The sequence below is a fragment of the Babylonia areolata genome, chromosome 20, assembly GCF_041734735.1.
Source record: "Babylonia areolata isolate BAREFJ2019XMU chromosome 20, ASM4173473v1, whole genome shotgun sequence".
Taxonomy (NCBI): Eukaryota; Metazoa; Mollusca; class Gastropoda; order Neogastropoda; family Buccinidae; genus Babylonia; species Babylonia areolata.
The window spans coordinates 5,662,346-5,683,786 of NC_134895.1; the positions used below are offsets into that span (position 1 = coordinate 5,662,346).

The window sequence follows — 21,441 nt, forward strand, 5'->3', positions numbered from 1 at the left end:
TCGCACGCACGCATTGTCTGTCTCTCAGAGATAGAGACTGGGGGGTCGCGGGGGTCGGGGGGGGGGGGGGGGGGGGGGCGGGGAGTGGTGGGGAGAGGGGGTGTAGCCTGGTCACGTGCATGGGTCCAAGAGGCGGGAGCTGTAACAGCTGGCATCACATCCAATTATGGTCGTGTCCTTAGCCACTCGGGCAGATTGCTCCAGGCACAGGGAGGGTGCGGTTTTGGGGGAGTCGGGGCTGGGGCTGGGGGTAAAAACACCAACACATGACAGCCACACCCATCCCGCCACTGACCGTGCAGACAGGTGACGGGGTATAAAACACAGCCACACCCCACGCTGCCTCCTCCAAGACCCAAGCTTCCGACAACCTGACCTCAAGGGACGTTAGCCTGTGGATCGTTACAGTCAGCTCTTCACACTTCCTCCGCTGTGAGCGGAACGGGAGGTAAGGTGTCGTTACGCTTTTACACGATACACTGGACACAGCGAAATTACAAGAGATGAACAATAGTGTCCTTGATGAACTACTGCCCATTTTTGACTCACTTGTGTGAACAAAGTGAGTCTATGTTTTAACCCGGTGTTCGGTTGTGTGTGTGTGTGTGTGTGTGTGTGTGTGTGTGTGTGTGTGTGTGTGTGTGTGTGTGTGTGTCCGTGGTAAACTTTAACATTGACATTTTCTCTGCAAATACTTTGTCAGTTGACACCAAATTAGGCATAAAAATAGGAAAAAATTCATTTCTTTCCAGTCATCTTGTTTAAAACAATATTGCACCTCTGGGATGGGCACAACAAAATAAAAAGTGAAGCCTAATTATATGCAAACTGCATTTACTGTTATATTTATATTTTTTGTATTCTCTAAACTTGGCACTCTGATCTGATATTCTGACCCAACAACAAGAGCAGTCATTATTATCATTTTTTGTTCAAACAGGAGCTTCTTTTGCTAAGCATGGAAGTTTTATTTATTTGCAAACGTTTTGGTGCGGATAGTAAAAGAAGGGAAATTACTCTGTAATTAATGCTAGGGGATTTAATTTGCTTTAAACTGATCTTTCTCATCTTAAACATTACATTTTGAAATTATACTCAATACATAAAAAGCTTGGATTTTTTTTTTTAAGTGTATCACAAGTGAGTCTTGAAGGCCTTGCCTCTCTTGCATTACATTGTGTTATGTCTATGTTTTCAGTCGTATTTTCCCGTCTGTGTGTTCATTTTTCACTTGAAAACGGTGTATTTTATGTAGAAAACAACTGAGAATTTGTAAAAACTACTGAAAAGTAAATACGCTTTTTAATTTCATCAACTTATTTCAAAATGCAGTCAATGTGTTCGCACAGATAAACATGCTTATCATAATTTGCACTCTTTGGTCTCCAAAATGAGCTATGAATGAAGAGGATTGAATGAGTAGTCGCGAAGTTATAGCAGGTTGTACTGAAGGTCAGTTATTTGTGTCATGATACAGTACAGACTGTTGTACTTAAGGCCAGTTATTTGTGTCATAATATAGTATAGACTGTTGTACTTAAGGCCAGTTATTTGTGTCATAATATAGTATAGACTGTTGTACTTAAGGCCAGTTATTTGTGTCATAATATAGTATAGACTGTTGTACTGAAGGTCAGTTATTTGTGTCATAATATAGTATAGACTGTTATACTGAAGGTCAGTTATTTGTGTCATAATATAGTATAGACTGTTGTACTTAAGGTCAGTTATTTGTGTCATAATACAGTACAGACTGTTTTACTGAAGGTCGGTTATTTGTGTCATAATACAGTACATACTGTTGTACTGAAGGTCAGTTATTTGTGTCATAATACAGTACATACTGTTGTAGTGAAGGTCAGTTATTTGTGTCATGATACAGTTCTGGCTCTTGTACTGTAGGTCGTTTATTTGTGTCATGATACAGTATAGACTGTTGTACTTAAGGTCAGTTATTTGTGTCATAATACAGTACAGAATGTTGTACTGAAGGTCGGTTATTTGTGTCATAATACAGTACATACTGTTGTAGTGAAGGTCAGTTATTTGTGTCATAATACAGTACAGACTGTTGTAGTGAAGGTCAGTTATTTGTATCATCATACAGTATAGACTGTTGTAGTGAAGGTCAGTTATTTGTGTCATAATACAGTACATACTGTTGTACTGAAGGTCAGTTATTTGTGTCATGATACAGTACATACTGTTGTACTGAAAGTCAGTTATTTGTGTCATAATACAGTACAGACTGTTGTACTGAAGGTCAGTTATTTGTGTCATAATATAGTACAGACTGTTGTACTGAAGGTCAGTTATTTGTGTCATGATACAGTACAGACTGTTGTACTGAAGGTCAGTTATTTGTGTCATAATACAGTACATACTGTTGTACTGAAGGTCAGTTATTTGTGTCATGATACAGTATAGACTGTTGTACTGAAGGTCTGTTATTTGCGTCACGAGGTGGTGGATTTAGAACGAATTGTCCAATACACATGAGTTGCATAACACTCTGTAACCCTTCACCCTTTATTGTCTGCAGGTTACCATGGCTCTACTCTCCCACTACACGGTGCAGATGGTGCTGACCTTGCTGTTGACCTTGACCGCGAGGTCAGGGTTGGGAGTGGAGGCAGTGGAGAGCGGTATATCGGACCAGTTGAAGACGAATATCGTGCAACTGCACAACATGTATCGTGGCATGATCAAAGCCAAGATGATGCTGGCTTTGGTATGCACTACATAAGGGTCATCATAATCAGCTAGCTGCGGTTATGACAGTTATTTATAACCACTATATCTGTCTGTCGGTCGGTCGGTCGGTCTCTCTCTCTAAGCGTCTTGTCAGCGATTTCTTTCCACTGTAGCAACATTATTCAGTCCGACCACACTCAAGTAGGAACTGACACCTGTGTCGATACAGTGTACTAGACCGCTGGAGAGTTCAGCGGCCATTTTGGATCTTGTCAATGTGCATCCAACTTTTCCTCGAAATCGCGAAATGCCAAAGGCGATCGACAAAGGCAAAAGCAGCAAACATGTGCTGTCCTTTTCTTCAGTGGATAGCCTCCATTGCTCCAACGAAACACTGTACAATGAAGTGTCATCGGATGCACACACAGACACACGCACACACACACACACACACACACACACACACACACACACACACAATATATATATATATATATATATATATATATATATATATTATGAACCAAAATGTCGAAAAAGGTAGCCTCTTGTTTGCATGGTCTGCCTCCATTGATCGCCTTCGTTGCTCGCAATTTCTAAGAGCCAATCAATTTCAAGAGCACAGATCATGTGACACGCCTCTGAAAGTCATTTAATCACGGAACTCTCCAGCGGTCCATTGCATCATATCTCAATTTGAAATGTATTTTTGTTTTCAGATATTCCAATTTATACCTGTTTCTCAAGACTATTTCTCTCCATATTCTCGTCAAAAGTTTGCTGTCAAGCTTTGTCAAAACGTCATGAAGCTGGACGTCAGTGTCGCAATATCAGAGATGGTAACGACCACTTATCAAGGCTGAATCGCCAAAGACCGTGCCATCGCCATTATCTTCCCTTGTTTTCAACACATCATAATACGCCCAACGAAACGAGACGTTCAGTTAAAAAGAAAACAGAATGTAAATACCTCAGACATTTTCAATGTGAAGTTTCGTCATTTAATGACCCGACAGGGAAACTCAAAGAGATAGAACAGGCAACAGAAATGTTCTGGAAACAACCCACAGTCAAGATGCCTGGTTTCTGGTTCCTGGTTTCAGGCACATGGCGGACGATTTACATGCGCCGCAAAATTTGGTCACAAATAGGTCGAAAGAGCACGCCAATAGCCCTAGTTTGCGTTTGACATAAAAAAAAGAACATCAACACATTGAATCGAACAGGGAGTTTAATAGACATTCCCCGTACGTGTGTGACTAAGCAATACACACCTTAACGCCCGGAGGTACGATACATAAAGCAGTCATGTATTACAAACCAAACAAGGCACTGCACCACAATCTAATGCCCTGAAGTGCATGGTGTGTGTGACAAACTACACAAAACAATACACAATAGCCTATCTCCTTGAGAAACACTACACTACATGCTGCAAGTGACAAGCAGACCATACGCTATAGCCTGTAGCCATGAGAAAGAGTGGAATGCGTGCTGTGTGTACGACAATCCACACAAAGCAATACACCATAGCCTGTTGCCCTGAGAAATAGTTCAATGCATGCTGTGTATGACAAAACAACCACACAAATCAACACATTATATAGCCTATCGCCCCGACAAACAGAGCAAGGTATGATGTGTATGATAAACCACAAAGCAATACACTATTCCCTGTAGCCCCGAGGAACAGTGCAATGTATGATGTGTATCACAAAAGACTCAAATAAACACACTATGGCCTATCGTCCTGAGGAATAGTGCATTGCATGCTGTGTATCATAAACGACTCAAGTCAACACACTATGGCCTATCGTCCTGAAGAACAATGTAACACATGCTATTAGTGACAAGCGAACCATACAAAGCAATAAACTACAGCCTGTAACCCTGTGAAACAGAGCACTGTATGGTGTGTATGACAGGCAACTGAACCACGCAAATCAACACACTATAGCCTATCACACTGAGCAACAGAGCAATGTATACTACACAAATCAACACACTATAGCCTATCGTCCTGACAAACAGAGCAATGTATACTGTGTATGATAAACCACACAAATCAACACACTATAGCCTATCACCCTGAGGAACAAAGCAATGTATACTGTGTATGATAAACCACACAAATCAACACACTATAGCCTATCACCCTGAGGAACAAAGCAATGTATACTGTGTATGGTAAACCACACAAATCAACACACTATAGCCTATCGTCCTGGCAAACAGAGCAATGTATACTGTGTATGATAAACCACACAAATCAACACACTATAGCCTATCGTCCTGACAAACAGAGCAATGTATACTGTGTATGATAAACCACACAAATCAACACACTATAGCCTATCGTCCTGACAAACAAAGCAATGTATACTGTGTATGGTAAACCACACAAATCAACACACTATAGCCTATCGTCCTGACAAACAGAGCAATGTATACTGTGTATGGCAAACCACACAAATCAACACACTATAGCTTATCACCCTGAGGAACAGAGCAATGTATACTGTGTATGGTAAACCACACAAATCAACACACTATAGCCTATCGTCCTGACAAACAGAGCAATGTATACTGTGTATGATAAACCACACAAATCAACACACTATAGCCTATCACCCTGAGGAACAGAGCAATGTATACTGTGTATGGTAAACCACACAAATCAACACACTATAGCCTATCGTCCTGGCAAACAGAGCAATGTATACTGTGTATGATAAACAACACAAATCAACACACTATAGCCTATCGTCCTGAGGAACAGAGCACCGCTTGCTGTATGTCTGTGACTAGCGGTGGGACGAGGGGCTGGAGGCGGTGGCCGCGGACTGGGTGAACCAGTGTTACTTCCAGCATATGGCAGACGAGCACTGGGGGGAGAACATCTACCGCTCTGAGCTGGACAACTCGCAGAACGAGGTGGCGGCCAGAGGTATAGGACCTGCATCTCCTGTCCTGGCATCTGTGTGTGTGTGGAGGGGGGTATGTGTGTGGGGGGGTCGGGGTGGAGGGGGGTATGTGTGAATGTGTGTGTTGGAGGGAGGTAGAGGGGTGTTGTGTGTGTGTGTGTGTGTGTGTGTGTGTGAGCTATGTGGTATATGTGTGCATATGTGCGTGCATGCATATGTGTGTGTGAGGTGGGGTGGGGCGGGGCGGGGTTTATGTGCGTGGATGCGTGTGTGTGTGTGTGTGTGTGTGTGTGTGTGTGTGTGTTGGAGGTGGGGGGTTTGTGTGTGCATGCGCGCGCGTGTGTGTGCGTGTGTAAGTGCACATGAGCGCATGCATTTACATTATACATAATTATCTCCAATAAGAGAAATTGATAACTGGTGTGAAACACTGAAACAATGCACAAGAATCACAATTATTCAATTTGTATACATGAAAGGCACAAAATGCTTTAGTATCATTCTGAGTCATATACTGTGCCATGTCAAACTGGGTCTATCGTCTTGCTCCACTGGCCAAATTTCGTGACCAGCTCAACATTATTAAACATGTTTCTCAGACCGTCCAAATCGATATCTTAAAAGCACCACCAAAAAAGTGCAGCATCATGATGCAAGACCGGTCTTGAAAGACTGTAGACGCCATCGTGCTCAATACTTCAACGCTCTTCACTGCACTGGCTTCCTTTCAAAGTAGGCATTGAGTACAACCTCTCACCAATCAATCACTCCTTTATCGACAGTGCTCCTCTCTGTCTCTGACTGTCAGTTAGTGCACACACAGTGTGATGTGCGTCATGTGTACAGGTGTGATGTGCGTCATGTGTACAGGTGTGACGTCAGGGAACGTGGAGATATCCCACATGATGTGTGTGATGTGTACAGGTGTTATGTGTGTGTGATGTGTACAGGTGTGATGCGAGTGATGTGTACAGGTGCGATGTGTGTGGTATGTACAGGTGTGATGTGTGTGATGTGTACAGATGTAGGGAACGTGGAGATATCCTACATGATGTGTGTGATGTGTATAGGTGTGATGTGTGTGATGTGTACAGGTGTGATGTGTACAGGTGTGATGTCGTGGAACGTGGAGATATCCTACATGATGTGTGTGGTGTGTACAGGTGTGATGTGTGTGATGTGTACAGGTGTGATGTGTGTGATGTGTACAGGTGTGATGTGTGTGATGTGTACAGGTGTGATGTGTGTGATGTGTACAGGTGTGATGTCGTGGAACGTGGAGATATCCTACATGATGGTTGCTGAGCAGAACAAGGAGCCTTGCTGTGATGCTGACTACAACACCACTCTCTGCTGCAACTACCAGCAGGTACGTCCTGTACTCCCCGGCCTGGCACGGTGTTCACGTGCACCACGTGCTCAACAGGAACACCGTAACTCCCCTAGTTTCTCCATTCGTTCCAAATGTCCGTGATCAAACATCGTTGTACTGAGGAGTTCTCTGTGTGGCAAAAACTGCAGCACCTTAAATGGACGTAGTGTCCAACTGTCCTTAATGACGTGGTGTCCAACTGTCCTTAATGAAATGACGTGGTGTCCAACTGTCCTTAATGACGTGGTGTCCAACTGTCCTTAATGAAATGACGTGGTGTCTAACTGTCCTTAATGACGTGGTGTCAAACTGTCCTTAATGACGTGGTATCCAACTGTCCTTAATGACGTAGTGTCCAACTGTCCTTAATGACGTGGTGTCCAACTGTCCTTAATGACGTAGTGTCCAACTGTCCTTAATGACGTGGTGTCCAACTGTCCTTAATGACGTGGTGTCCAACTGTCCTTAATGACGTGGTGTCCAACTGTCCTTAATGAAATGACGTGGTGTCTAACTGTCCTTAATGACGTGGTGTCAAACTGTCCTTAATGTCCTTAGTGTCCTACTTAGTGTCCTACCACATCATCCTCTTTTCAAATAATAATCTACAGAAGTAGTGCATACAATATTTGATTATTGATTAATTTTCTGTCCAAATCCCGCTTCCCCCGTCCCTCCTCTCACACACACCCTTCCAATATTATGTTGTTTTTTTTCTTTCTGCAATCACTGACACTCACCCTCTCCATTTTACATTTTGTACTCTGTCTTTTCCACATCCTGTTCTCTCTCTCTCTCTCTCTCTCTCTCTCTCTCTCTCTCTCTCTCTCTTCCTCAGTCCCCTCCCTCTCGCCGCCCCTCCACCTCAACCGCCCCCTTTTTATTTGAATATACAGAAATGATGATTTCTAATCGATAATAACAATCATCATCATAATGATAGAACTGATGATAATCCAAATAATAACGATACTGATATCAATAATATAATTTATTTTCAGTCTAATATCATCATCCTAGATGAACAGACAATAAACAAATAAACGAACGATGTCCCTAACGAAAGTAGTTTCCAACTGTCATTAATGGATGTGGTGCCCAACTGTCCTTAATGAACGTAGTGACCAACTGTCCTAAATAAACGTGGTGTCCTACTGTCCCTAATGGACGTAGTGTCCTACTGTCCTTAATAAATGTAGTGTCCTACTCTCCTTAATAAACGCAGTGTCCGACTGGACCTAATGGACGTAGTGACCAACTCTCCTTAATAAACGTAATGTCCAACTGTCCTTAATAAATGTGGTGTCCTACTGTCCCTAATGGACGTAGTGACCAACTCTCCTTAATAAATGTGGTGTCCTACTGTCCCTAATGGACGTAGTGACCAACTGTCCTTAATACACGTAGTGTCCTACTGTCCCTAATGGACGTAGTGACCAACTCTCCTTAATAAATGTGGTGTCCTACTGTCCCTAATGGACGTAGTGACCAACTCTCCTTAATAAACGTAGTGTCCTACTGTCCCTAATGGATGTAGTGACCAACTCTCCTTAATAAACGTAGTGTCCTACTGTCCCTAATGGACGTAGTGACCAACTCTCCTTAATAAACGTAGTGTCCTACTTTCCTTAATGAACATAGTGTCCTACTGTCCCTAATGGACGTAGTGACCAACTCTCCTTGATAAACGTAGTGTCCAACTGTCCTTAATAAATATAGTGTCCTATTGTCCCTAATGAACGTAGTGATTAACTGTTTTTAAGAAACGTAGTGTCCTACTGTCCCTAATGGACGTAGTGTCCTACTGTCCTTAATAAATGTAGTGTCCTACTGTCCCTAATGGACGTAGTGTCCAGCTGTCCTTAATAAATGTAGTGACTAACTGTCCTTAAGAAACGTAGTGTCCTACTGTCCCTAATGGACGTAGTGTCCAACTGTCCTTAATAAACGTAGTGTCCTACTGTCCTTAATGAACGTAATGTCCTATTGTCCCTAATGGACGTAGTGTCCAGCTGTCCTTAAGAAACGTAGTGTCCTACTGTCCCTAATGAACGTAGTGACTAACTCTCCTTAATAAACGTAGTGTCCTACTGTCCCTAATGGACGTAGTGTCCTACTGTCCCTAATGAACGTAGTGACTAACTGTCCTTAAGAAACGTAGTGTCCCCATCATCTGCACCGTTTCAGTGGCATTACTCCCACGCCGCTTATTTAGATTCCCCCATACACGGCCACAACCGGGTTCGTCCGTTGCAGTTCCAGCGTCGGCAGTCCACAGGGAACCATCGATGTTAGGTCGCCAGGAGGCCACACACCAGAGGAGACCCTGCACTGCTGCTGAGTCACTTCGGTGGTGTTCAGTGGTGCCTGTTCTGTTTTAACGTACTTAGGACACCACCTACTAAGCCCCCTACTAACGACAATACTGGCTTAGTCGCGGAGCCAGACTGAGTGAGCGTCCCTCCCAGAGTGGAGACCGCCACCACGTCCCTCAAACAACAGCTACCCATGAATCTGCCGACACTGACGACATTGACAGGACTCACCCCAAGCACGGAAGTGGAGGGGTATCGAAACTGGGGTCACCATGAGAGCAGGGCATGAAAGGCCACAGACTTTGAGACTATTTTGTTTTTATATTGATGACGATGAAGGAGGAGGAGGAGGAGGATGACGATGATGATGACGATGTTGCTACGGAGGTCCATTTTGGTTTGGGATTGCGTGACAAGGCTGTACTGTACGCTTCCTGTCATAATGATATCCCGGCGTTAACCAGGCCCGAGAGATACAAACATTTGCAGTGTTGGTCAGATAATTAGAGCAACACACCCAAAGACGCAATCTTGAAGTGGATGACACTCGACTGTGTGGTCCCAGTCTCCCCATTTAAGCCCACAGCACACTCAACTCTGGGTAAGAGCCGGCCACGGGCTGAAAAACCCACCTCCGCTGGGATTCGAACCCGCGTCCTCCCAGCCGTCAGTCCGCGACGCTAACCACTTCGCCACGGCGGCTGGTAATTCTTCTTCTTCTTATTATTATTATCATTATCATCCTACTGCCCTTATGGACATCGTGTCCAGTAATCCTTAATGGACTCAGTGTCCTGCTGTCCTTTAGTAAGACCTTATCTGGCTGACTGACCTGTGTTCGGGTACATGTCATAAGACGTTGAGACCTTGTGGGTTGAAGAAGCATCAGTGTGCCGTTTCCAGATGGTGTGGGCAAGCACCCGGAAAGTAGGCTGCGCTCTGAAGAGGTGTGCCGTGCTGACCGGGGTGGACCAAACCTACAAGAACGCCTGGTTCTTCGCCTGCTTGTACGATCCCCCGTGAGCCAACCTTCCTTCCTTTGCAGGTCACTCGGTCTAGTGACCCCACCTTGAGTTCCTTTAAAGTACTGGGTTGTAGTGACCCCACCTTGTGTTCCTTTAAAGTACAAGGTCGTAGTGACCCCACCTTGTGTTCTTTTAAAGTACTGGGGTGAAGTGACCCCACCTTGAGTTCCTTTAAAGTACTGGGTTGTAGTGACCCCACCTTGAGTTCCTTTAAAGTACTGGGTTGTAGTGACCCCACCTTGAGTTCCTTTAAAGTACTGGGTTGTAGTGACCCCACCTTGTGTTCCTTTAAAGTACTGGGTTGTAGTGACTCCACCTTGTGTTCCTTTAAAGTACTGGGTTGTAGTGACCCCACCTTGTGTTCCTTTAAAGTGCTGGGTTGTAGTGACCCCACCTTGTGTTCCTTTAAAGTACTGGGTTGTAGTGACCCCACCTTGTGTTCCTTTAAAGTGCTGGGTTGTAGTGACCCCACCTTGTGTTCCTTTAAAGTACTGGGTTGTAGTGACCCCACCTTGTGTTCCTTTAAAGTACAAGGTCGTAGTGATCTCACCTTGTGTTCCTTTAAAGTACAGTGGGGTGAAGTGATCTCACCTTGTGTTCCTTTAAAACACAAGGTCGTAGTGATCTCACCTTGTGTTCCTTTAAAGTACTGGGTTATAGTGACCCCACCTTGTGTTCCTTTAAAGTACAAGGGTCGTAGTGACCCCACCTTGTGTTCCTTTAAAGTACTGGGTTGTAGTGACCCCATCTTGTGTTCCTTTAAAGTAGTACAAGGTCGTAGTGACCCCACCTTGTGTTCCTTTAAAGTACAAGATCGTAGTGACCCCACCTTGTGTTCCTTTAAAGTACTGGGGTGAAGTGACCCCACCTTGTGTTCCTTTAAAGTGCTGGGTTGTAGTGACCCCATCTTGTGTTCCTTTAAAGTAGTACAAGGTTGTAGTGACCCCACCTTGAGTTCCTTTAAAGTACTGGGTTGTAGTGACCCCACCTTGAGTTCCTTTAAAGTACTGGGTTGTAGTGACCCCACCTTGTGTTCCTTTAAAGTACTGGGTTGTAGTGACCCCACCTTGTGTTCCTTTAAAGTGCTGGGTTGTAGTGACCCCACCTTGTGTTCCTTTAAAGTACTGGGTTGTAGTGACCCCACCTTGAGTTCCTTTAAAGTGACTGTTTATGGTCACAAAGTATTGTAACATTCTCGCGACAAACCATTTTTCTATCACTTTGCAAAGAAATACATATCAATTTCCCATCTCAAAGTTTTAGTCAGGAACTTTTGCAACGAATTTTTCGGTTACAACCACATTTTCAAAACAGAGAGACAACAATCTATCTATCTATCTAGGTGTGTGTGTGTGTGTGTGTGTGTGTGTGTGTGTGTGTGTGTGTGTGTGTGTGTGTGCGCGCGCCTACTTGCATATTTTTGCGTGCTTGCTGGTATGTGTGTACGTATGCATGTGCAGTACAGCGCAACCCTTTTTTTCTGCCGACAAACGTTTTTGTTTTCCTATCAAAGAGGATTTTTGAAAGGGACAACCCTCTTGTTGCCGTGGGTTCTTCTAACGCTCGGTACGTACATACTGCGTACGGGACCTCGGTTTATCATCTCACCCGAATGACTAGCGACCAGACCACCAAACAAGGTTCAGTGGAAGGGGATAAAGTGCTCGCGAGTGTGAGATTCGATCTTGCGCCCTCAGATTCTCTTCAGTGAAAGCGTTACCACAAGACGTCAGCTCCACTGGGAAAATTTCAAGCTTTTTTTTTCTTGTGTAGACAAAGACAGACAGACAAAGAGACAGAGAGACAGACAGAGAAACAAAGAGACAGACAGACAGGCAGACAGGCAGAGACACAGACAGACAGACAGACAGACAGACATGTAGACAGGCAGGCAGGCAGACAGACAGACAGGCAGACAGACAGACATGCAGACAGACAGACAGGCAGACATGCAGACAGACAGACAGACAGACAGACAGGCAGACAGGCAGAGACACAGACAGGCAGACAGACAGACAGACAGACATGTAGACAGGCAGGCAGGCAGACAGACAGACAGGCAGACATGAAGACAGATAGACAGGCAGACAGACAGCAGTGCAAGAAGCGTGGTGTGTTGCAGGGGGAATGTGGCTGGTGTACAGCCCTATGAAAGAGCTCCATCGGGAGACGTGTGCACTCTCTGCCCCTACATCTTCGACAGGTGTGAGAAGAGTCTCTGCCATCCTTGTAAGAGCATGATACACAACACACAGCTTTCTTTCTGTCTTCCTTCTCTCCCTCGCCCCTAACCAGCCAAGTCCATAGCTTCCAGTAACAATGGAGCATAGCAAAGAGAAAGTTTCGGGTGATAGTCTTTACCATGTCAAACTGAGGCAAACTAGGCTTAATGGTTTGCTCTGCAGTCCACATTTCGCGGTTAAAGTAGTAAAAAGACACATCTTCCAGGCTCTGTTCAAGCACTTGGGTTTTGTTGCCTGTGAAGTACTCACCCTCAAAACTGCTTCCTTTCTTTTGCTGGCCACTGGCCGACGCAAAAGTGAGATATATGGTCTGAGTGGTCCTCTCGGTACATGGCAATCATCTCAAAGACGCTTTCTGGTCTACATCAATAATAATGAAAAATACACTGTAGATGGCACCATTTCTATTTGGATCTGTAACTTCATTCTGAAAGGCTACTCTCAGGCCCAGAGAGACAATAGCTGTTTCTTCTTCTTCTTCTTCTTCTTCCTCTCCCGCGTTCCCCCAATATCTGTTTGAAACCGAGAGCACGTGAGGTGCGGGCCATCGTTACTTTGGCGGCGTTACAGCGCTCTGTGCCTACTGGGCATGTTTTGGTGCCAGCCTTCTGGCGTTAGAGAATCCAGTCATCAACTTCTTTCCTTGGGAATTCCGTATGACTAAGGCTGATGGTTCCAAGAGGAGTTCCTTTGTCGCGGCCAAGGCAGCTGTTACCGCCTTCCATGCAAAGCAGCAATGGTTTGCCGCCCTTTCGCTTTGAATTCTGGTTGACACGGTGCAATGTATGGCACCAACATGAGGAGTTTGCATTGCACTCCCTGTATTCAAATTCACTTACCATATCAGACGTAGACAAATATCAGTCTGTTACCGCTGTTCTTGCCGTAGTTCGCATGGAGTATTCTTTGTTCGTCACGGAATGGCTCTTCAGCACTTAATAGAATAGAATAGGATAGAATATGTCTTTATTACCAAGTGTACCGGGATCACAAGGAATATTGGGGGGAATAGTACATAACAAGATGATGATGATGGAGTCTCCCGTCGGACCGACGGATGAGTAGGCAGGCAGGCTTATTCTTCGGTGTGTGTCCTCATATGGGAGAAGAGGCCGATTCTGGATGCACAGCACTTTCCACAGGTGTTGCAAGGGAAAACGTCTCCAAAAGTTGAGCCCTGCTTCCTTCGCTCACGCTTCTCCTTAATGGCCAGCGTTCTCTTGTTTTCAAACGTCTTTATGCCACTAGAGCACAGCATCCTCCAGCGACAGCGGTCAAGGGCATCAGTTTCCCAGGAAGCGATGTCTATGTCACAGGCTTTGAGGTTTGTCTTCAAGGTGTCCTTGAAGCGCTTGCAGGATCTTCCAGGTTCGCGATGGCCTTCCTTCAGCTGGCCATACAAGAGAATCTTCGGGATCCTGCTGTCTGTCATGCGGACAATGTGTCCTGTCCAGCGTAACTGGCACTGGATCAGCAGACTTTCGATGCTGGGCAGTCCGCTCCTCTCTAGAACCTGGAGGCTGGAGACCCTGTCTTGCCACTTTATGCCGAGGATCTTTCGTAGGCATCTCTGGTGAAACTGCTCAAGTTGTTGAATGTGACGGCGATACGTCGTTCATGTTTCACAGCAGTACAACAAGGTGGTCAGCACAACAGCTCTGTAGGTTTTGATTTTGGTGCTGAGCCTGATGCCTTTGTTGTTCCACAGCCTGTTGTTGAGTCTGCCAAAGGCGGAGCTGGCCTTGGCGATGCGCAGCGTCACTTCTGCATCAAGGGCTCCGTTGCTGCATAGGGTGCTGCCCAGGTAGCAAAACTTGTCGACTGACTTGATTTCTGTGTCATCGATCTTGATTGCAGGTGAGGGGGGGGGGGGAGGGGGGGCACTGGCGTTCTGTGAGCTAGCTGGTTGGTACATGAACTGGTCTCGTTGAGGTTGATGGTGAGTCCAAAGCGCCTGCAGGAGGTTGAGACCCTGTCCATAATGAACTGCATGTCCTCATGGGTGTGTGCAGCAAGCGCGCAGTCATCAGGGAAGAGGAACTTTCTCAACAGTGCCTCAAACACCCTGGACCTGGCGTTGTCTCGCCACAAGTTGAAAAGTTTGCCATCTGTGCGAAACTGAATGTAGATGCCCCGGTCACAGTCTTGGAAGGCGTCAATCAGCATGGCAGAGAAGAGAATGAAGAACATAACAAGATACGAACATAAATTTAGGCTGCGGATTGAGCTGATTGGCTGAGCAATCCGACGGAGCAAACCGACTGGCTGAGTTTGCATCAGTTTGACATGGTAATTATATGTAACCAAGCAGGGAGTATAACTCCCCGTGTAGGCGTGATTGTTCCTGTAAGTGATTGCTGTTGAACGTGTTGAAGGTATGGTGTTAACAGTCTCTCTCTCTCTACGTGGTTATTATTGACAACGGTGTTAACAGTTACTGTAGCTGGTGGTTGTTGACCGTGGTAATGATGTTAGCAGTTACTACAGGTTGCTGTTATTGACGATGATGATGATGATAACAGTTACTACAGGTGGTTGTTATTGACGATGATGATGATAACAGTTACTACAGGTGGTTGTTATTGACGATGATTACGTGAACAGTTACTACAGGTGGTTGTTATTGACGAAGATGATGTTAACAGTTACTAAAACTACAGGTGGTTGTTATTCACGATGATTATGTTAACAGTTACTACAGGTGGTTGTTATTCACGATGATTCTGTTAGCAGTTTTTGTAGGTTGTGGCTGTTGGTCATGGTGATGATGTTAACAGATACTGTGGGTGATTGCTGTTGACTACGGTGACGCTTTTAACAGATACTGTGGGTGATTGCTGTTGACTATGGTGACGCTTTTAACAGATACTGTGGGTGATTGCTGTTGACTATGGTGACGCTTTTAACAGATACTGTGGGTGGTTGTTGTTGACGATGATGATGATGGTGTTAACGTTAGTGCAGGTGGCTGTTGCTGCTGCTGCTGCTGCTGATGATGATGGTGTTAACGTTAGTACAGGTGGTTGTTGTTGACGATGATGATGGTGGTGTTAACGTTAGTACAGGTGGTGGTTGTTGACGATGATGATGGTGGTGTTAACGTTAGTACAGGTGGTGGTTGTTGACGATGATGATGATGGTGTTAACGTTAGTGCAGGTGGTTGTTGTTGACGATGATGATGATGGTGTTAACGTTAGTGCAGGTGGTTGTTGTTGACGATGATGATGATGGTGTTAACGTTAGTGCAGGTGGTTGTTGTTGACGATGATGATGATGATGGTGTTAACGTTAGTGCAGGTGGTTGTTGTTGACGATGATGATTATGGTGTTAACGTTAGTGCAGGTGGTTGTTGTTGACGATGATGATGATGGTGTTAACGTTAGTACAGGTGGCTGTTGTTAACGTTAGTACAGGTGGTTGTTGTTGACGATGATGATGATGGTGTTAACGTTAGTGCAGGTGGTTGTTGTTGACGATGATGATGATGGTGTTAACGTTAGTACAGGTGGTTGTTGTTGACGATGATGATGGTGGTGTTAACGTTAGTACAGGTGGTTGTTGTTGACGATGATGATGGTGTTAATGTTAGTACAGGTGGCTGTTGCTGCTGCTGCTGATGGTGTTAACGTTAGTACAGGTGGTTGTTGTTGATGATGATAATGATGGTGTTAACGTTAGTGCAGGTGGTTGTTGTTGACGATGATAATGATGGTGTTAACGTTAGTGCAGGTGGTTGTTGACGATGATGATGATGGTGTTAATGTTAGTGCAGGTGGCTGTTGCTGCTGCTGATGATAATGGTGTTAACGTTAGTGCAGGTGGCTGTTGCTGCTGCTGCTGCTGCTGATGATGGTGTTAACGTTAGTGCAGGTGGTTGTTGTTGACGATGATGATGATGTTAATGTTAGTACAGGTGGTTGTTGCTGCTGCTGATGATGATGGTGTTAACGTTAGTGCAGGTGGTTGTTGTTGACGATGATAATGATGGTGTTAACGTTAGTGCAGGTGGTTGTTGACGATGATGATGATGTTAATGTTAGTACAGGTGGTTGTTGCTGCTGCTGCTGATGATGGTGTTAACGTTAGTGCAGGTGGCTGCTGCTGCTGCTGCTGATGATGATGATGGTGTTAACGTTAGTACAGGTGGCTGTTGTTGACGATGATGATGGTGGTGTTAACGTTAGTACAGGTGGTGGTTGTTGACGATGATGATGATGGTGTTAACGTTAGTACAGGTGGTTGTTGTTGACGATGATGATGATGATGTTAACGTTAGTGCAGGTGGCGGTTGCTGACGATGATGATGATGATGGTGTTTGCCTTACAGCCTCGTTCTGCAGGGGCAACCCTTGACCCCCGTGAAGGGAGGGTGAGGGGTCACTGGGGTCACTGTGATGGTGTACTTCCCGTGGACATGGTCAGGAGTACCTGTATGGAGGACGTCCATCTACCGAGTTACTTTGACCTCGCAACAAAATATCGCTGGTTGACAACTATGGTCTCTGGGTGTTGGAAACAAGTGCCCCTATCATCACGACTGAATTGACTCCACAACAAAACTTGTTCTCTGTCTGTCTGTCTGTCTTTCTCTTTCCCTCCGTCTTTCTCTCTGTCTATCTGTCTCTTTCTCTGTCCCTCCCTGTGGGGGAGTCAGGGTTTAGGTAATGAGCAAACTCATATTTTAGAATTTCAATTCAGTCTGCTTCATGCTTTTCAACACTGCTGACATTCTTTTATTCTGGTGCTCATACATACGCACACATACGCATTTATGAACACACACGTATAGTATATAAGCGCGCGCGCGCGCGCGCGTGCACACACACACACACACACACACACACACACACATATTATTCTAGTTTATCCCTCTCTCTCTCTCTCTCTCTCCTTTTTCTTTTTGGTCTTTGTATCCCCTTTAACCACCATCTGCAACCCAAATCACACACACACACACACACACACACACACACACACACACACACACACACACACACACAGAGAGAGAGAGAGAGAGAGAGAGAGAGTACTCATCAATCAGTTTTGGAAACAGGGATAGTAAGAGCGAATGAGAGAGACAGAGAGACAGACAGAGAGTCAGACAGGGACAGACAGATAGACAGACAGGGACAGACAGATAGACAGAGACAGACAAATAGAGAGTCAGACAGGGACAGACAGATAGACAGAGACAGACAGATAGAGAGTCAGACAGGGACAGACAGATAGACAGAGACAGACAAATAGAGAGTCAGACAGGGACAGACAGATAGACAGAGACAGACAGACAGAGAGTCAGACAGGGACAGACAGAGAAATACATACAGAATGTCATCTACTGGCAGAAAAGTTTATTGTTCGATAATGACACTCTTTCACAGCGACTCGAAAGATAATAATAAAATGTTTAGAACAAATCTTAACTGCGTACATATCATATACATCCATAATATAATAACGACATAGATTATATTGAAAACTGTAACGTTCATAATAAAATGGTCAGAACAAATGTGAACCATTCATATTGGAGGTTGTTTTTTGTTTGTTTGATGAAAACAACAAGAACAACAACAACAACAGCAGCAACAACAAAAACCACTAAGAGAAACAGAGAGAGAGAGGAAGCATGGGTTATCGCACCTCGTGATTCCTCTCCAGGAACCTTCTGCCTGATTCAGAAGGAATGGTAACAAAAGACAGGAAAGGCGGAAAGAAGGAAAGAAGAAGAAAAGAAGAAGTAAAGAAGGAAGACAAATGAGTGTCACCCGGAAAATTATAAAAAACATCAGCGTCAAAGCACAATTTTAGGGTCGCCTCAATTTAAGCACAAGACACATAACGATGCACGGACTATCGTAACAAAAACCACAGGATATATCACACTGTAAGGACCATTATAACAAAAACACAGGATACATCACAATGTAAGGACCATTATCACAACAACAACAAAACCACAGGGTACATCACAATTTAAGGACCATTATAACAAAAACACAGGATACATCACAATGTAAGGACCATTATAACAAAACCACAGGATACATCACAATGTAAGGACCATTATAACAAAAACACAGGATACATCACAATGTAAGGACCATTATAACAAAAACACAGGGTACATCACAAGGACCATTATAACAAAAGCGCAGGAGACACCACGATGTAATCAAGAGATGAACGTCTTTACCACGGAGCAGATCAACGTTTCATGTAGGAAAAAAGTCTGAAGCCAGAAAAAAAAAAAAAACATCGGTCACTGTGATCCAAATACAAGGCCTAGAAACAAGAAGGAAAAACACCCACCAAAGACCAGTGTAGTATGGAAGTGTAGCATACATGGTGGTAAAAGACGTTGTGACAAGAGAAAGAAAAAAGCACCAGTACACGTCAATCAGTTTACGAGTCCAACACCGCCAGTTGGGATTAACAACGGTCACACGACCTGGCGAATGCCATTGTCTGGCACCACCTTCCATCAGAAACAGCAGGTCCCACTCAGGTCAACGCTCAGTGCTGCCACAGCGCCCGTCAGAGGGCACCAGTGCTCCACCACACCACCCACACAGGACCCACACAGGACCCACACAGCACCTGTGTATCGCCCACGTATCATCTACAATTCATATTTCAGCAATAATACATTATTCTTGTGTCCTGTACATATCACCTGATTATCAACTACAAAACACCCGCATATCACCCACACACCACGTACACACCACCAACATGTTATCTACACATCACCAACACATTGTCTTCGTATCATCTTCGTTTCACCTACATATCACAAAGGACAGTATTCACACTTTTTGACGTCTCCTTGAAACTGAAACTGAAACTGAAACCGAGTCATTTTTTTTTTTTTTTTTTTTTTTTTTTTTAAACTGCGCTGAGATTTGTTCGCAGCTCACTTTCTGAAGGAAATTCGATTCGCCGACAAATAGCAGAATAACATTGTAATGCTACGTCATATAAAAACAAAACAAACAAATAAATAAAAGACAAAAACAACATACAAGATACAACTCTGTCCATAAAACAAGGAATATTGTCTTCAACATCCTTCTTTGACACTGAAAACCAACAGTATTACCTCCAAATACTTCCATTTTCATTATAAATTACTCAAATGCTTCTGTCTCCACAATGCTTCAATCCAGTCACACTGAAAATCTCCCATAAACAACTGGAGTTCTGTTCCTCCCTTCACTAGGAGCTTCTTTTTTTTCTTTTTTTTTCCTTTCTTTTTTTTTTACCGTCATTGGTGACGTGTGTTTGCTGTCATTGGTGACGTGTGTTTGCTGTCATTGGTGACGTGTGTTTGCGGTCTTTGGTGACGTGGTTGCTGTCATGGGTGACGTGTATTTGCTGTCATTGGTGACGTATGTTTACTGTCATTAGTGACGTGTGTTTATCATTGGGCACACTCTTTTGCTATCACTGGGGGCAGCTATTTGCTGTCATTGGGGTCATTTTCTGGCTAAGATTGGGGGCATCGTTTTGCATGCATTGGGAGCATCTTTTTGCTATCAGCGGGGGCGTCTTTTTGCCATCACTGGGGGCACCCGTTTGCTGCCAATGGGAACATCATTTTGTTATCATTGGGGGCACCATTTTGTTATCATTGGAGATATCATTTTGTTATCACTGGGGGCACCACTTTGTTATCATTGGGGGCACCCTTTTGCTATCAATGGGGACACTCTTTGGCTATCATTGGGGGTATCATTTTTTTTTTATCACTGGGGATGTTTTTGCTGTCATCGGAGATACGTGTTCGCTATCAATAGGAACATGCTTTTGCAATGATTTGAGACAAGATTTTGTTATCACGAGGACATGGGTTTGTTTTTGCTATCACTGGAGACATTTTTGCATCTTTTCGTCATCAATAGGAAACAATTTTTGCTGTGACAGGAGACATGTGTTTCGTTGATACTTTTGCCATCATCGGGACTATTTTTGCCTTGATTGTAAACTTTGTCATGAGTCACGTGGAAATGGGGCATGTTTTTGTTACCGCTGGGAAATGCTTTTGCAATCTGGGGATATGTTTTGGCTGTCACTTGGGAACTCGTTTTGCTGTTATTGGGCACAGACTTTAGCTATTACTGGGGACAAGTTTTCCTGTTATTGGGGACAGGTTTTGCCATCATAGTGGACAAGTTTTGCTATTACTGAAGACATGTCCTGCTGTTACTGGGGACATGTTAATGGCTGGTTCCTCCACACCAGTCCCCACACATGCCTGAACTTCACTGCCTGCCGCGTGTCATGGGCCTGAGTCCGCTATGCCTTGTTGTCCCTCTGGATTGTCAAACCCCTTTGCTGTCCGTGTTGTGCGTGGTTGCCCTAAGTCTCTCATGACTTGATATCTTTGATGCTTTTAGCGAACATGAATGTCTAACTGACCAAGTGATTATGTCCTATGGGTGTGGTGTCTGTCTGGCTTAAGTCATATTTGTCATGTGTGTGCGTGTGTGTGTGTGTGTGTGTGTGTGTGTGTGTGTGTGTGTGTATTTGTGTGTGTGCGCGCGCTTTAGACTTTATACACGCCGTGAAATCCTCTTCCGCTGAAATAAGACACCGATGAAGACGAGTATGATTCGCGTTCCTGATAGGCTGAAGTCTGATTTCATCTGAGCATCTGAGTACACACACACAACACACACACACACACACACACACACACACACACACACACACAAACGCGAGCTCACAAGCGCATGCAGGTGTTCACGCATGCACACACATCACGTTTGGAAGTGGACACTAACATCAGAGCAAAATGACTTCGTAATAAATAAAATGTAACATCAAATTCGTATGCCAATAAATGCGTAATAAAACAAAGCAA

At 44.4% G+C, this 21,441-nt stretch overlaps 1 protein-coding gene across 1 annotated transcript; it reads left to right on the top strand.

The window, feature by feature from the left end:
• The first annotated feature begins 304 nt into the window (after positions 1–304).
• LOC143294937 (peptidase inhibitor 16-like) lies at positions 305–21,003 on the top strand. The gene is made up of 7 exons (XM_076606456.1): positions 305–448; positions 2,543–2,731; positions 5,503–5,641; positions 6,878–6,987; positions 10,209–10,324; positions 12,453–12,559; positions 16,903–21,003. Exons 2-7 carry the CDS (start codon positions 2,549–2,551, stop codon positions 16,926–16,928), a joined length of 681 nt encoding a protein of 226 aa, XP_076462571.1. The 5' UTR covers positions 305–448; positions 2,543–2,548; the 3' UTR covers positions 16,929–21,003.
• Positions 21,004–21,441: the final 438 nt, after the last annotated feature.